Raw genomic sequence first — 17296 nt, 5'->3', positions numbered from 1 at the left:
CACCGGAGCGAGGTGGGTGTGCGTCGCGGCGCCGCCGCCTGCGGACCCCGGGAGGCGGGCGAGGGGACGCTTCCAGAAGTCTCCGCCGCCCTTTTAGAAGTTCGTTGGTGCGCAGGAGGCTCGACTTTGAGCGTAACCTAAAAAGCCGGCTCGCTTCGGCGGCTCGTCTGCCTGCAGCTCCCGTCGCTCGGCCCGAGCGTGGAGTGAGGGCAGGAAGTGCCGCTTACAAACTGGGTCGCCTCGGAAAAGATGTTCGCGGGTGGCGTGGGGTGCGGGTCCGATCCGGGAGCTTCACCGCGAGCTGTCCCCCGTAAACCGCCGAGAGGAAGGATCGTAGCGGCGCCAGGGGGGTGACCGCGGGCCCATCTTCTGAGGAGCGGCCAGCGGCGCTCTTTGCAGTTTTCAACGTTTTTCTTTCCATTGGGGATTCATAGTGAGACTTTATGGCAAAAACCTTTTAAGGCCAGTAATGGATTGGGTCGAAAAGTTAGACCTAAATGACCAAAAGAGGGAAAAGTAAACCCTTTACCATTTGAACTTCGTCGTTGGCTGTTTGTTTTTCAGGTTTAGTCATATGTTTTCTAATAGTCGGGAAGCTCGGGGAAGTTTCAATGGCGTCTGAAGGGAACCATGGACTTAGTTCTTCCCCCAGGCCCCCCGCACCCTGGTTTTCTGGGAAGTCACTGCAGCGCCCCAGCGGGGTTAGGACTTGTTTGTGTGGTCTGTGATCGAAAGCGGAGGCTCTCGGTGCGCACTGATGAGCTGTGGGACTTTTTGGATTATTCAGAATATGAATTTGGGGACTAAATTGGCATGGTGTGATTTGTAGGTGTGGATGACTCGACAGGAAGTAGGAGGAGAACAAATGGGGTTGAGAAGTTGGTTTTTAAAATGTGCCTAACTAGGCTTTGTATGGTGCTGTAGATGAGAAAGTTAGGAATTGAGCATTTAAAGAATTTGAGATGAGTTCAGCATTCTCTCTAAAATGTCGGTATTTTACAGTTGTTTTCTTTTGGATTTGAAAGTGGGAGGCATTTGGGAGGCATTTCTGGCATGGGACACACTTCTCTGGAGAGTTGGGTGGGGAGTAGGATTTGAGTAATACTCTGAAGACTACATTCTGCATAGAGAGTTAAAGTTTGATACCTACAACTAGGTGGCCCCCAATAGCTTTCCTCTTTAAGCGTGCCTGTTGTTTTTAAGTGGTAGAACCAAGAACACCTTTGTGGTATCTCTTAGTTTCAAACAAATACAAATGTACTCATCAACACCACTGACAGTTTTCCTCCGGGCAAATTCAGACACCGGTTTTGGGACGGGATGGTCTGTGTCTTTTTCACAATCTTAGAGGGCACCTTAAAGTTCGGCACGTTGCTCTCGGGACTGCAGAATGATCCTGACCACGGCACCTTAGCGTGTGGTGCCGGATCCCGCCCACCGGGGAGCAGGGAGTGTGCCTGCTTGTTAGGTACAGGAGGTCAGCTGCCCTACTGGTCAAGGCTCAAGGCTGGTGGTGGCACATCACTTCCGGTGTCCGTTGGTAAGGAGCAAGTGAGTAGAGCCAGCCTCGTGTTCGCAACAAGTTTATACTTTAACACGGTTTTTAAAAACTTTCTGCCTTTTCACTTCTTTGGAAATGATTCTAGAGTTTAGGATGGGTGTTAAAAATCTGGTTAGGTTTACATTTGTCCAGGACACCACCTTGTGGCGAAAGGCGGTAACTGCGGACTTAATAGTGAGTCGGGGTGAGGTGGGTGGGAGATTCTGCAAACGCTGTAGTTTCTCTTGGATGAATAGAATTCGAGAGAACTTCAAACTCGACATAAAGGTAAATGAGAAGAAAAATGAAGTTGGTGAAGATAAGAATAGGAATAGAAATGATGACGGGGGCATGGGAAGAATTTTAAAACCTAATTGTAAAAATGAGTCACTGGGTAAGGCAGGCAGTAAGAATTGGATGATTTTATTATGTTTTGATTTTAAGATGTTTTTCCAAACTTCATATTTCCGGGGAGACTTAAAAATCATAGTTGATCCTTTTTGTTTTACTATCCTACCTAAGAAAAGTAAATTTAAAAAGTTATTTTTAAGATGGGGAAAATTCATATCTGAAAACGAAAGTAGCTAAATTTCTGAGATTTGCGGTACATATCGAAGCAGAAGAGGTTCTGTCTTCTCTGTATCTTTAATACTTTATTTTACAAGCTGTATGTTATTTAGGCGTGGGTTGGTTTTCTCTTAATTTTTACTTTAAAGTTTGTAAGAAATTTTTGGCTAAGTGGAAAGCAGCGGCAGCCAGTGCTTGTGGCTGCGAGGCAGCAGGACTGTCCACACACAGACTGGGGTATCTTAGGGTTCCTTCTTTCTTTTCTTGGCCCCCTCCCCCGCTCCTCTCTGGCAACCACCATTCTGTATCTACAGGCCCGTTTCTCTTTTGCTTTTTCGATTTTACATGTAAGTGAATCACGTGGTATTTGTCTGACTTATTTCCCTTAGGGTAAAACCCTCTAGGTCTGTCAGGCAAATGGCAAGATTTTATTTATTACTGCTGAGTAGTGGTCCGTTGTATGTGGGTACCACATCTTCATTCACCCATCGAGGGACACCTAGACTGCTTCCGTCTCTTGGGCTCTTGTGTTCTGGGGTCTTTTATGCTCAGTTGCAAGCCTCAGTTGTCTGGAAGGGTGGTTTCCTTAGGCAGCATGTGATTTTCTGCCCTTTAAAATTCTCACCTGACCTTTACGACCGAAGGCATCTGGTTTGCTTGTGTTTGTGTGTGCTTGGCAACCCTGTGCATTCCTCCAGGGTAGGCCTTGGATCATCTTGTGTTCTCGGGTGCCTGTAGCATTGTCCCTGACTCAGAGTGCTCAGAAAATACTGGGGGAGTTGGCTCCTTCTTCCTGAAGAGCCTGTATCCTGATAAGCCTTCTGCTCTGCGGTTAATGAGTCCAGAGCTTAGGAAAGTTGGGGAAAGAAGTGTAGTCACGTGACGTACAGTGCCAGTTCACAGAAGTCAGAGTCCGAGCACTCGCCAGGGTGTTTACTTTAACAGGAAATCTAACAGGCGCTGTCTGATAGGTGACAGTGTCCAGGTGAGTCAGAGGTAGACGCATTCCTTGTGTGTTTCAGGGATACTTCAGGGTGTTGGCCAAGAACAAAACCCGTGCGTAGCTGACGTGACGAGGAGCGATAGACAGAGCACGTCTGGGTTCGTTTCTCCCCTGCCTCTGTCTTAGTTCTGGAAATTCATCAGATAATGAAAGGACACCTGGGGAACTTGTCCACAGTGATCTTGTCTCATTAAACTTTTGCCGGCTTCCAGTCCATTCAGCAAACAGTACGCACACCACAATGTGAATGAAACGTTTAAACAAAATTCACTTACAATTGCCGTGTTTCCAGGTTAACATAAGTAGTATTTAGATTTGCTGTCATTTTAAGATAAAGACGGGCACTGCCTTGAGTGGGCGTGCCACTTCTGGAATGACGTTACTTGAGACAGTGCCCAGCAAGTGATGGTCTCCGAGTGGGTGGTAGTGCGGGGCCGGGGGAAGGACCCTCCTGCCGCGGGCCCGGGGGTCGGCGCGAAGGGTTGCGTTCTGCAAACGGAGTGAGGCTCTGTGGGTTCTAGGTGGCAGGAAACTGGAGAATGGCCTCGTGGGTGGAAAGGTGTCACTTACGTCCAGTAACACCTCGATTCAGTGTCTGGCCAAGATGTGGGATTGTAGCAGAAGGCCTCAGAGTGTGGGGTGCGTAAGTCCACACGGCAGGCTCGAGTTTAGGGGCACCCTGAAGGCCTGGAGGGTGGCACGCCCGTAACAGTCGTGTTGGGCACAGGAGCCGCATTCTCCAAGTCCTGTTAAGAGCACGGGCCTGTGTCATGGCTTAGCGAGTCCCTTAGAAAACCATTAAAATCAAAGTTCTTTAACTTGAAGGTGCCAGCTGGTGCGTGGCTGTTTGCGCTCAGTTGTGGGCCCCTCACGGGACAGGAACTCTACACAGGCACAGGTCCCATGGGTGAGTGGGAGGGACCCTAAGAGGTGGTCTGGTCCCACCTTCTCCTCGAGACCGACCCGCAGGCCGGCTGTCTCTGCGCCCTGCCCGTGGAGTGGCGTGCTTTCTGTCTGCAGCTTTCCCTCGTTTGCGGGGAGGTAAACTGTCAGGGATCCCGGGGCGTTTAGTTCAGTTTAGGCCTTTGTTTCCGAGCAGGAGTGTAGTGAGAGCTTTAGCTGCCGGCCTGGTGCCCCTGCAGCCAGCATGAAGCTCGCACTCGCCTGTGGGGGCTGCATTAGGGGGATGTCATTATCCGCGTGGGAGCCGCCAGGTCTCAGGAGGCCTGAGGTGAGCTTTCGGAGGTGACGCGAGCTCGCTCCGGCTACCTGTAGAGGGCCTTTCTGGTAAGGGGTGGAGACAGGCACTTCTGTTGGGGGGTCTGCGCTTTTCTTCCTTGGATAATAAAAGGAAGATCTCAGCGACTTAACAAGGGCGACCTAGATTGACTTTACTCAGAATCATGCCTTCCAGGACTCCCAGGTAATAAAACGTGTAAACACAAATAACGAACGGTTTAACTCGCCTGGGGGGGAGGCGGCCCGGGGGGGCGGAGCTCGTGTCTTAGGCCTTGGTGCAGTGGCACTCAGCGGTGGCAGCAAAGGCGCGCGTCGGGTGCCCGGTGCTCAGGCTCTGGTCGTTTTCCACGTTTGTGAGGTCTGCTGGGGAAAGCGGGGGTCTTGGACGGGCAGGGCGGGGCCCTTAGGAGTTGGGGACTTCCTAACGGTAGGGCAGGAAAGGACCACCTCTATCTTCGCGCCACTTGTGTTGTGAGTTAGGAACCGTGTGTGCCTGCGCGAGCCGCAGCCGGGGACCCCGGCCCGTTTCTGCTTGGGGGCACTGCTGACGCGGGACTTGAAGGAACGTGGGCCCGTTCCTGGGGGGGAGACTCGGGGAGAGCACGTCACACCTAGCGCTTGCCGGGTGCGCAGTAGCGTTTCAGGGTTTGGCTAATCTGGTGGAGGGGGCGGCGTGCCCTGGAGCGCCAGCGTCCGGTGACTCCGCTACCACCGAGACGGGCGGGCGCTCGGCCTCTGCTTCCCAAAGGAGAGCGAGGACAGCGGTGTCCATCTCGTGCTCAGACCACTGCTGACACAGGAAGGGCGCAGATCCGGCGACGTCACTCAGACACTCGCAGTGTCCTCTGCCACGTGGGACACTACATTTTAAAAGGGAGACTTGCGACCTGTAATTAGCATTTCTCCTGAAATCGCCCTCCCTGCCAGCGCTTAGGCCGGGTACGGCTCGGCTCCGCAGTGGCATCGGGTGCGGGGTGGCGTCTGCTTTCCAGCCGACGGTTCTTGGCTCGCGACTGCTCTCCCTTTTCTGGAGCACGCGTGTGTCTGCGCACATGTGTTTGTGCACGTGAGCTTGGTCCTGGGTCGTGTGTGTTTGGCCGTACTTGATGTGTGTGTCGCGGTGTGATTGCTGTGATAGTTCTGCTGGTACCTGCATCACGTCACATAGTTATCACGTCCTCGTATGTTTTTATTTCACGTGAATTTTTTGTTTGCCAAATTCAACTTTGCCTGCTCTACTGAAAGTTTAGAAAATCACAGAGAGATGCTGATTGAAATGGCTCCGGGGGAGCTCTTGGTTTCACCGGTCGAGTTTATTCCCGTGGGGTTTAGATGCATTCGGACAGGTAGTGTCATTTCTCTGAATGTAACATGGCAGGAATGATTTTAAAAGCACATTTCAGATAGTGACCAAAGAATGGACCCCCGAGCAGGTAGGTAGTGACGGCGTCCTTAGAAGCCGTGGTAGAGAATTACTGACAGTTAAGAGATCGTGGTGGTAGGCAGACCGCAAGTACCGGCCATCAGAACGTTCATTTCAGAGAGGGAAACGCGTAAAGGGTTTAGTTGTGATCACAAACCCTTCCTGCACCAGTGTCTGCGTTACCGAGCACAGCGCACACTCACACGTGCATACTGACCAGCACACGGCGCTGCAGCTTGCTCCTCCGTTGGAATGCGAGGGGACATTGGCAGCTCCGTGCCCACCGCCTCGCCGGGGCGCTCCCCGTTTGCAAGGGGCTGCGTCACTGAGGGCAGGAGGCGGAGCGGGCCCTGCCCTCCAGGAGCTTGCGATCTGAAACGCGTGTGAGAGCGGCAGTGCGACGTGTGAAGGGACGAGGCTGGCGTGCGGTGCAGTCCAGCGCGGGGAGGAGGGTCGGCGCACCGGGGGCCGCTCAGGCCAGGGGCCCGGAAGAGCCGGGCATCGCCTGCAGGCAGCAGAGTCCACTGTGCATGTAGGGGGGACCCAGGGCCCGAGGTCGGGCAGGATGATGGCCTCGGTGCTGTTCCCGAGTCAGGGTCGCCCCTGTGAGGCGGGGCAGACGGTGGTTCTTGGTAGCAGCACACTAATGAAATTCAGTCCTTTTTAAAAAAAAAATTTAGTCCATTGTAATACTTATCTGTCCTTGTAGAAAAAGTAGCTAGTATTTGTAACTTGTGATTTTTACGGATGTTCCAATGTGTCTTGTTAACAAATTGGTGTTTTAAAATGTTGAAAGTAAAGGTGATACGCATGTGATGGAAGAATCGGCCCGAAATTGGTGAGACATTAAACTGTGGGGAACCATTGAAGGGTTAAGGTGACAGACTTGTCCTCTTGAGTAGTTTTTGCAGGGGCGGAGCTGATGGGCGGTGAGGGTCTGAGCCCTGGCGGGGTGGGGGCGCAGGTGAGTGGTTCTGGAGCTTGAGGGAAGGGAGGGTCTTAGAGACGCCCGGGTGTCTGTCTGGGTGAGCGGGGTGCTGCAGGTGGGGCGAGCGTGCAAGGAAGGGCAAGCTCAGCCCCAGGGTGGGCTGTGCACGGTCAGGGGGTCGGGGGGCTCTCAGACCCCGGACGCGCTTGGGTTAGCATTGACCACGTTCGTTACCGTTCGCTGTTTGTTGCTCTGGTTCTTCGCTGCTGTTCTGTCCCCCACATTTTTCTTCGTCGTTTTGTGCTTCTAACCGAAGGTGTCGCGATCTCTCCTTCCGTAGCACGGGTCACGCAGGCGCACCGTGGCGGTAACTGCAGGCTGGGTTCCAGGCCGCGTGAGGAGGCGCGTGCCGCAGTGAAGTGAGGCACGGTCCTCTCGCTCGTGGAGGGTCCCGCCTTCAGCTGTGGAAGACGCGGCATCTGTGCAGTGCCCTGAAGCCGCGACGCACAGCAAAATGAGCTACGCCTGTGCTGGTGGTGGTGGTTTTTTTTTTAACCTTTTAAACGGTTCTAGAATTTGCCGCGGACGTTTATATCCAAGGTGACACTCATGTAGCAGTAGCTTCACGGCTGCCGCAGGCACCTTCTAGAACAGGCACTGCCGCTTCCCTCCCTGCCCTTACAGGAAGCACGGGCACCACGCGGCGTGCGGGGCGGAGTGCGTCCTTGCTGTTGTCTGGGTGGACTGCGATCTGTTAGAGCGCTCGGGAGTGAGGAAGACACGTTTTTATTTTGCATCCACTTATTTCTGTGGTGCTTTTTATCGAAGTCTGAGTTTCTGAACTGTGCTGTTTTCCTAGCCTCTGAAAAACTTAACGTTTCCTGCATGGCAGGTCTGTTGGCAACAGACTCCCTCAATTTCTGTTTGGCGGAGAGAGTTCACTTTTGAAGGATAACTTGGAATGGTGCACAATTGGAGGTTGACTGTGGGATTCAAGTGCTCAGTGGGCGCGATTCTCGGCTTTGCCTCCCAGCGGCTGACGGGTTTTTCTCCGGCTTCTTTCAGGGTTCGTCTTTGATTTTCTGAACTCTGGGTGGGAGGTGCCTAGTGTTCTCGGTGTTCACCCGCGTGGTGGTCTCTGAGCTTCCTGGACGTGTGCTTTGGTGTCTGACGTTAACCTGGGGCGACTCAGGCTCCCTTGGGGCTGCAGACGTGGCTCCTGTCCTCCCGTCTGCTCCGATGGGCCCATCGGGTGTGTGGTTCATGTCCGAAGCCGTCCCACAGTTCTTCACGTCCTGTTTTCAGTTTCCAAAGTTCCTCTTGTCATACCAGGTTCCTTCAGCCACGTCTGGTTTCCTAGTAAGCTCATCGGAGACGCTGCTCGTTTCTGTTACCGATTGTCGCTAGCCCTTTTTTTTGGTGTTCAGAGAGTCCATCTCTCTGCTCCCATGGCCATCTGTTCTGCATGTTCTGTGCTTTCCCATTAAGGCTCCGAGGGTGTTAATCACGGTTGTAGAAGGGCCTTGGAGTCATCCCTGCGCCATCCCCGTGGCTGGCGGCAGGACTGGTGCTGTCCTGGGCGGCGGTTCCTGTGGCAGGTGCGCCGAGTGCAGTGCCCACCTGCCCGAGGTCCCAGTGGCACCTGTGCTCTTGGCTTACGTGTCAGCTCTGTCGCACACTGCTGCGTCGTAGAAACCGCTTCCTTCCCCTCGTGCCCTTCAGTGTGCTGAGGGGAGACGTGTTGACTTCGGGTGACAGTGAGGAGCCGCGGCGCCTTGGAGAGAAGGAGGCAGGAGCTGGGGGCCACGTCGCTCCCCTGTTCCAGGCAGGGCGCCCGTGAGAAGGGACAGCGAGTTGGGTGGCCTCCCGCATTGCCTGCCCCAGGAATGGCAATAGGACATGGGCGTGGGGTGAAGGCACAGGCGCCGGTGTGGAGGTCTCACTCTCCTGTGGCTGTTGGTAGTGACAGGTCCCAGGTGACAGCTGAGAAACTAGTTGTCACTCATCCTCACAGGCTTACCAGATGTTTAACTGGGAAAAAGGATGGTTGGCCAATTTTAGGGGTAAAGGCCATTTAAAAGGTTTTATTGCCAGAGACGGCATCTCCCGGAAGGGAAATGGACACGTTCGATGCTTTAGAAAAGGGGCGTCGAGTCACCGTAGCCGCCTGTGACCAGGGCGGTAGTCTGCGCCGGGAGTGGCAGCGCCTGTCCACGCCGCTTGTGGCGAAGCAGCAGTTCACTTCCAGTTGTTTTGGAATTGAGTAGTTGGACGGTTAGTGTATAAATGAGTCGGTTTTTATAAACATACTGTTAGTATTTAGAAATCTCGAGTTCTATAAGGACATTACTCATAAAAATGTATAAATGGCCTTTTATTTTGTGTGAGGCTTTGGGTCTAGTTGTAAGTAAGTCAACGCAGTTAACTTTTGGGGAGTTTTGTCGTGTTATAACTTGTCTCCTCGCCGATCACTCGGAGGCAGCGGGAAAGGAGCCTGAGGCCGCGGCCGCATGGTGTGGTGCGGGCGCGGGCCCCCGACTTTCCCAGGGACGTGTCCAGGGTCCACAGTGCCTCGCTGGGATCTCCGCTTCTAGACCGCACGCAGTTCCTGGACCGTGGGCTGTTGTCATCCTCGCGGTTACATTGAAATCTGTTTCTCTTACGGGCTCGTGCTGAGACGTGGGGAACACGCTGTGGCCTCGAGCATCTGAGTCCTGTGTCCCCCGCGGAGTCACACGGTGCTTGGGCAGGGCGTGCAGTCAGGCTCCAGGAACCTTGCACCTCCCGCGGTCGGGATCCCGGTCCCTCCCAGCCATGTCCTCTGCTGGGGTTGTGATACGGGGACTCTGCCTGCAGCTCGGGTACGGGGTCAGAGATTTGTCGTTGCCCAGCTGCTTTCCCTGTTATGGTCTAGGGACCCTGAACTATCGACGGAACTAACTAGTAGGTCACTTAAAAATGTGCTGTCATGTGGATTAAAAAGTTTTTGAAATTACATTTTCACTAGGAATGGAAGAAAACCTGATCTTTCCCGTAGAACTTTGTGGTTGTGCACGCAGCCCGTGCACGAAATGCCCTGCTGGAGGGAGTGCCCTGAACGCGGAGCACCTCCCGCTGCACCCCGCCACGCGTCCTGCCCCTCGCTGCCTGACCCGACACGCCCTTGTTCGGGCAGTCACACACGCTGCCTGGCAGCCGGCTCAGCGCGGGGACCGGGGGCGAGGGAGGAGGAGCGTGGGGCCGGTTTCCTAGAGGAGGTAGTGGTGAAGGTGACCCCACGTGTGTGCAGGCTGTGCCCGCAGCCGTCTCCTGGACGAGGACCAGAGGGGGCTCCCTGGAGGGCCCGCGCTCCCAGCCGTCCAGAGTGGGGGGCCGTGGCGGGGGCAGGGGCCGTGGCGCCTCCTGAGGCGGGCGCTGACTGGTCGCGGTCCCGTGCCGGCGCCCCCCTGCATTTGGGAGCTGCAGTTCCAGGAGGCGCGTCGGGCGTCGTCAGTCCCTCGTCCCTGGTCCCTCCTGCTCGTGCGTGCGAGGCCGTCACTCTGACGCTGGGCATCACGCTGGTCCCTGGGCGCCCCTTTAGTTTTGTTCCCATGGCTTTTTGCCACGGCCGTACGCGTTCTTTTTGACCTGTCTTCGTGTTCCGTGGTGCAGTCGTTTGAGGGGCACAGGGCTGGCAGGGGCAGCGCAGGCCTTTGCCTGCCTGCCTTTCCCTCAGCACCGCGTGTGAGGCCACCACGCCGCTTCGCAGAGCGAAGACGGTCGCCCTGCGGCAGCGCTGGCCACTGCAGGCCCCTCCGCGCCGCTCCCGCTGTTCACTCCTGTCCTTTTTCTGTGCCAGGCAGCGTTTAGCGCTCGCTGGTTCTTGGTCCCGTCCGGGCTGGCGCACGTCACGGCCCTCCCTGGCTTCTCCTGACCCGGCCTGTAGGTTTTGCTGGCTTCTTTCCTTTCTCGCTTGACAGCGTGTCCTGAGCTCGTCTTGTACCTGCCCCGCCCCGGCCCCGGCGTGAACCCGCACAGTTAATTTATAGGCCATCTCCTTACCTCCCCAGTGGAGCTGACCGTGTCCTCCATAGCGGCTTTTGTCCAGTGCTGGACACGGTGTTGTGTTGGTTGTGATAGCACCTGTGCGTTTGAGGCCCCCGTGGCTGTGACGGAGGAGGGGGTGATTGGGTTCGGAGGCTCGTGCAGCGTGTCAGGAGGAGAGAGGGAGGGCGTTTGAGACGTTTTGCTGGTGATTCGTTCGTGTACGTGGGGTCTAGCAGTGTTGGTGAGGGTGGGTGTCCCCCGGGTCTAGCAGCTCAGGAACTCAGGCTAGAGTTTCCTAGAGGAAGACTGGGTGTGGGGTGGGGGAGGGCCAGGGGTTAACCTTGGCCATGCTCTGTTTGGGCCGTCTGTCAGATGGCCGAGTAGCCTGCCTTTCACATCTCACTTGCCACGCAGGCCCAGCATCAGAGCGTGAACCTGGGGGTCGTTGCTGAGTAGCTGGCGCTTCAGTAGCGGGAGTGGACGGGAACAGGGGTGTGTGATGGAAAGAGGGCTCGGAGCCCCAGCTCCTAACAGGGCTGGTGGACGGGAGCAGGCTGGCCGAGGGAAGGCAGACCAGGACACGGATGCGACTGGAAGGTCCAGTGTGCTCAGCGTTTGGGCATCACAGAGCGTGAGCCCTGAACGTGTCTGTTGGCCGCCCGTTGGGGAGCTTTCTCCTGCTGACCTGAAACAGGAGTGAGCTTCAGGTGGGTGTGCCCGGGCCGAGCTGAGGCCCTCAGAGGAGGGCTGAGCGTCACCAGCTCTGCAGAAGGGGCAGCAAGGGTGAGGCTTTGGCCTCCACAGGTGGACGGTCTGCTGCGGTTCGTCTGGGTTTTCTCCCGGGGCGGTCCCCTTTTAGAAAGGGGAGAAAGGGCCGGCCTGGAGTGCTGCTTGTGGCGAGGCGCGGCTCCCTGCCTCTCATTCCTGTGCCTGCACCTGCCGCCTGGCCGGCGTGGCCTTCTGAGTTCCCCCTCTCATCCCGTGGCTGCACTGTCTCGAGGATCTAGCTCCGCCCCCTGTCCCCCCTGCTCCCCAGTCATCATCATTTGCACAAACTCGGCACATTATTGCAAAGACTAGCCAAACTGTTTGGACTTCGGAAAACACGGGTTCGAATTGGTAGCAAAGGTGTCTGTGTAGCGGAAGTGACGCATTACCGACAGCCTGCAGGGCGCGTGTCTCTCAGACGTCCTCCCTGAGCACGCGCGCTCGTGTCCCCCGCTGGTGTGGATCCTCGCGTTAGTACCTGGAGCTCCGCACACCTCCCAGATGGAGAGGATCCGAACGTGAACCGACCCTCCCGATCGGAATACTTCATTATTCAGCCTTGAGAAAGAGGGAATCTTGCCATTCGTGACAGTGTGGATGGATGACCTGGACGACACCACGTCAAGTGAGATGTCAGACAGAGGGAGACCACCACTGCGCGCTCTCACTTGGCGGGGAGCCTAGGAAGGCGGGCCTCGCAGAAACAGCGGGACTGTGCTGGCCTGGCTTGGGGTGGGGCGCCGTCTGTCGGGGGGCACACTGAACTTTCAGTTACGAGCACATTCCGGGGACCTGACGTCCAGCACAGTGACTGCAGTCAATCAGGTGCGCTACGTGCATAGATTCCGTGTTCCCAGCACTCAGAAGAAACGGTCGGCCGTGGGAGGGTAGGGCCGTGCTAACTGCCTCGATCCTGGGGATCACTTCGCACTCAGAACGCGATGTTGCGCAGCTAACGTGCCATCATTTCCTCGCCGGACCTCGGTGAAGCTGGGAAGGAAGGGGCGGGCTGACCCTGTTCTGTGTTCCGTCCACTCCGGTGACGAGCAGGCTCGCTGTCGCCTCCTTGGCCTCGGCCTCCGGGCCGTCGGTGCCGACCTTCCCTCTTGGCCCCCGGTGCTGGCCTGGGTCCCCCGGTGCTGGCCTGGGCCCTGTCTTCAGGCCACCGACGCTCTCATTCTGTCTGATCTGCTGTTAAGGGCCAGTGGCCATGTTAATAACTACCTGATCACAGGGCAGATTGTCCCACCTGCATCCCAGTGTGGCTCCCCGTTGGTTTTATGAAAACTCGGTCACCTGTTCCCGCTCAGGCTGTTCGACTTTCCAGTTCTTGGCGGTGTTCTGCCTCTTCCTTTTCCTGACGCTCAGCTCGTGCGTGGCCTCTGGCTGTCAGCTCTCCTGCTGCAGGGGTGGCGTTTGCCGCTGGAATCTTGGGGACCCGGGCGTAGGGACTCTTATTAACCCCTCCAGCGCAGCGTCGTTGGCCCCAGCACCCTGGGACGAGACTCGATGTCTCTGGAGAGCGCTGCAGGTTGCTGCTGGTGGTGCGGCCCCGCTGTGCGAGACTGAGGCCCGGCTCCTCACGCTCAGGGCGCCTCTTTTTCTCGTTTGCAGTCAGTGGAAAGAGTTTCTCTTGTCCCCGTTCGAGGAGCCAGTCTCCATCCCTGCTGCACCCGTCACCACCCCTGGGGCAGGCTTCATCTTTTTGATCACCAGCCACTCTTGGCACTTGTTTCTGGCCCTGGAGCCTTTTCTTTCCTGGGAGTTCATCCGTCTCTCCAAATGTGCGTGCAGGATTTATGTAACACGTGCGGCATTTCGAGGGACCCCTTGCGTGGGGTCTCTGCGGTTGCGCAGACCCGCTACACGGGGCTGCTCCATGGGCGGTGCTGGGTCGCAGACCGTGTGCGTTCTTGCTGACTCACTGTGGACCAGATCTTTTTTTACCGTGGGCTGCTCCCCAGCGCCAGAAAGAAGAAACACAATCCAGCAGCACAGGTCATCTTGAGAAGTGGAGCGGGTCCTGGCCGTGGACTGTTTAACCTGGACGACGTTCGGCCGCAGCAGCACGGCCTCAGGAGGGTTATGGTCTCAGGGCTTTGTTTAGCATCTACGTATTTCTTTTGAAAATCTGGGGTTTCTGGGAAGGCCACGGGAAGCCTTGCGTTGGTTTTGGGCATGGTGTCTGGGCAGAAAAGCCGCCGTTATTGCGTGAAGTTGTTTTGTGCTGTCGTGTGGAGGACCAGTCAGTGGAAGTTTTTGGTTGTTGGTTAATGAAGTGCCATAGCCAGTCAGGGAGTGACCTGATTGGACTCCCTGTCCTGGAGAACTGGCCCGTGCATACTTCCTGTTCGGTGAGGGCAGACGGGGCGAGGCCACAGGGCAGTTACACGTGGCCCCACGGTCGCGGCCAGCCCTTCTCTGGTGGGGGTGGGGGTTGAGTGGCAGGTGCCTGTGGCTCTGCGCCGTCTTGCCCAGTGCCTGGCCCAAGGACGCAGGAGCGAAGGCCGTGCTGAAGCTCCCTAGACCCGGCCCTGCAGGAGGGGAAGGTGCCACTAAGGGCCTGCCAGCCTTCACTCTGCCTCAGTCACGCATTCATTTTAGTTTGGGTCATTATCGGGCTGTGTCAGCTTCCTTCTGTGTGACAAGGGGCTTAGAGCTGAGGCTGGTAACCGTTCCCAGACGAGGCTCTAGGCTGGGGGGGGAGCTGCACTGAGGCCACGTGCCTTCCGTCCCCTGCTCCGTGCCCTGCTCCGTCCCCCCGCCACGAGCCCAGCCTTGGCAGTGTCGTTGTTGACCACGGGTTTGTCGTTGCAGGACCCCCAGCAGCCTGTCACACCATGGTGGATTACTATGAAGTTCTAGGCGTGCAGAGACATGCTTCAGCCGAGGACATTAAAAAGGCGTAAGTAACCGTGTTTCTGAAACCCCGCGTCTGTGCACTGGGTGCTGGTGACTGGGCGGTGTGACCCTTCCTGTCGTCGTGTGCAGCGGTGTTAGTGTAGCGTAAGTCTGCGTTTGAATGCCCAGTTTCACTTAAGTTAGCTTTTGTTTTCTCAGACCTAGACCCAGGCCAGACCCGGCACTTGTCATGTGGGGCTGAGGTCACGTGGTTTCCTGTGTTACTTCGCCTTGGTCAGTGGGTTGTTTCTGCTGGAAGTCGGTCAGAACTCACGGAGGGTGTGAAATGATCCCGGAGAACCTGGGCGCTGGCGTTGGAAGTGGACGTGACCTGGCCTGGAGTGTGGCGCCATGACACCCTTGGCGGGGTTGCTCATATGCCCCGTGTGTGACCCCGGCCTGTAGCGTTAGACCCTTGTGCACGTTGAAGTTGTCCTAGTTGCACCTTCGTGACCAGGGCCCCGTCCACGACAGGGATGAATCTCAGGTCACAGGTGGTTGTGGCGGTGAGAGGGATGTCGTTAATGCACCGATGTTGACATTTAGCACAGCTGGAAGACTGGTGAGTAAGTCTGGAGCCTCGGGACCTTGGGTCCAGTCTGTGCTGTTGGAAGCGACTCTAGTTGATTCGCAGTGAGTCCGCGCTGGTAGACTTAGTAGGTCTGCAGATGGAAATTAAGGGGTTTTGAACCAGACAGTTCTATGTAACGTGCCAAACTTACAGGTGAGCAGGTTGACTGCACTTTGGCACACCTGCGGCTGCTTACGGGATATCCTGTGTCACAGCTGGGCCGGGAACCCGAGGGGGGAGATCAGCCTGCTCGGGTGGGACCAGGCGGGCCAGGAAGTCCCTCTGAGCTGTCGCCAGCGGGCTGTGTCGCTTCTCATGCCCGTCACGGTTCACAGCCAGTGCTGGCTGGTGCGGTTGGAAGGGCTGTGCTGCTCCCGCACGGCCTAGTCAGCTGGCGGGAAGACATGCCTGGGCTCTGTGGGAGGCGGTTGGAGGGCGGGTTTGTTTCAGTTACTGGTGACAGCGTGGGTTGCTCAGTGTCTCCAGGGTGACTTTGAGTATGAATTTAGAAAATGCTGTCGCCTTTAAAAGGAACGAGATTTCCCCATCGTGGGTACGGTTGAGTAAATATTGACAGACTAGATTTAGCCTCAGTTACTTCTATGGGTGGTGCGTGTACCCTTAAACAGTCTGTGCTGTGAACTCCGGCTTCGTTCGCGTGTGACGGCCAGGAGAGCTTTTGTGTGAGGACGAGAGGTGTGTGGCTGCCGTCCTGTCCCTGAGAATGCCCAGTCCCGTGCGTGGGTCACGGGGCTGCAGTGACGCCTGCCCCCTCGGTGCTGGCGCGCGTGTGAAGTCCGCGGGGCAGCGTCGAGGGGCCCTGGACACGCTCTGCACGCATGCGCTTCGACTCCGTGCGCTGTCGTCTTTCCCAGGTGCGTGCAGGCGAGCTCGGCCGCGCTCAGGCCTCAAGCCGCATTGCTCTGCAGTCCTCGGCGTGCCCCGCCGCTTTCTGTGGGGGAGTCGTGGCCCTTCGAGGGGTCGGGCCTGCTACTGCCCGTTGGGTCCACAGCGACATAAGAATGAAGTACTGTTTGGCTGTTACAGATTCCAATTTTAATCAGATTTTAATAAGTTAAGCCAAGGCTTTTGGTTAAGATGCTGACGTTAGATTGGACCTCAGCAGCCAAGTGTTAAAAGGCCCGTCAGGTTAATTCTGGTCTTATATTTTGAGGGGCATGCTCCCTCCCCCTTTCATGCCCCTGTATTAAATTATGCAGCTTATGTTTGGCTAATTAGAAGGGGAATGTTTTGTATTAAAAAACATTTGATTGTTATGCTAATTAGAATCTTGAACCCAGAACGGGTGGCACGTGGAGCACCTGCCCGTGCCGCGGCTGAGGCGGCCGCCTTTGCCACGGCCCTGTGAGGCGGTGGGCCGGTGAGGACAGTCAGGTCCGAGGCTCCCGCTCGTGAGCAGGCGGCCTTCCGCACGCGCTCCGCTGCTCGGCCTCGTCACCCTGAGCTCTCACTGCCACGCTGGCCCTTGGACCTGACGCTTTTCCGTCTCGCGGCTGGTTCGTATTGTGTGCTCTGGGCTTTAGCGCTCGTTTGTTCCATTCTGGGGGAGGGAGATTTGACACTGGAGCCCGACCTTCATCTGGTGTGCAGCTCCGAAGCCGTTTTCTTGCCTAATTATGTTTCAGAACCCCTTGGGATTTTGGACTTTATGGTGATCAATATCCTTCTATTTTACTTTTTTTCAAGGTACCGGAAGCTGGCACTGAAGTGGCATCCAGACAAAAACCCTGAGAATAAAGAGGAAGCAGAGAGAAAATTCAAACAAGTCGCCGAGGCGTACGAGGTGCTGTCGGACGGTGAGCAGCGCCTCGCGGGTGGGGCGGGTGGGCCTGGGCGTCGAGAGGGTGGCTCTGACTCTCCTTGGAACGATTTGGCTCCTGTGCCCCCGGCAGCCACTGGTGCAGTTAGCTGTGCGTGTGGGGGGCATCCTGGTTTCCAGTGACTTCCTCGGGTGGCTGGTTAAAACAGTGCCGATGCTCTGGTCGGAGGACTGCAGGACGGACACCCCGGGGGTCCGTCTGGGTCACTGCCAGCGTGGAGGGCGCCTTGGCGGCTGCCTTGTGGTCGCACACGTCCATTGCCCCGTGGAACGTATGTGGCTGGCACGCCGCCCTTTTTTTTTAAGAGACACCCTGCTTTGAGATGAGAGACTGAGCGCATCCTGAGACTTAGACTTGCAGCTTTTCGCCCACCTAGGTCCCGAGCGTGGGTGTAGAGGGCCGTCGCGGGTCGGCTGCCTTAGCCTGGCCTTGTGGGCTGTGCGGCAGTGAGCTCTGAGCAAGCCCCACTGAGCAGGTGCTTGGAGAAGG

At 56.5% G+C, this 17296-nt stretch overlaps 1 protein-coding gene across 3 annotated transcripts in view; it reads left to right on the top strand.

Moving 5' to 3' along the window:
* Positions 1 to 6: 6 nt before the first annotated feature.
* Positions 7 to 17296, top strand: part of DNAJB6 (DnaJ heat shock protein family (Hsp40) member B6) — a 47860-nt gene continuing 30570 nt past the window's right edge. The window contains exons 1-3 of one of the 3 annotated variants that reach the window (XM_025044874.1): positions 7 to 12; positions 14312 to 14399; positions 16674 to 16783. In XM_025044874.1, coding sequence (XP_024900642.1) covers positions 14335 to 14399; positions 16674 to 16783 — 175 coding nt within the window. In that variant the 5' untranslated portion in view covers positions 7 to 12; positions 14312 to 14334. Of the gene's footprint in view, positions 13 to 1462; positions 1552 to 14311; positions 14400 to 16673; positions 16784 to 17296 lie in introns of those variants that run through there. The other 2 variants (XM_025044876.1, XM_025044877.1) reach the window with 2 other exon arrangements.

The sequence above is a fragment of the Pteropus alecto genome, unplaced genomic scaffold (assembly GCF_000325575.1).
Source record: "Pteropus alecto unplaced genomic scaffold, ASM32557v1 scaffold320, whole genome shotgun sequence".
NCBI classification, from domain to species: domain Eukaryota; kingdom Metazoa; phylum Chordata; class Mammalia; order Chiroptera; family Pteropodidae; genus Pteropus; species Pteropus alecto.
This window is presented reverse-complemented; position numbering and strand designations above follow the sequence as displayed.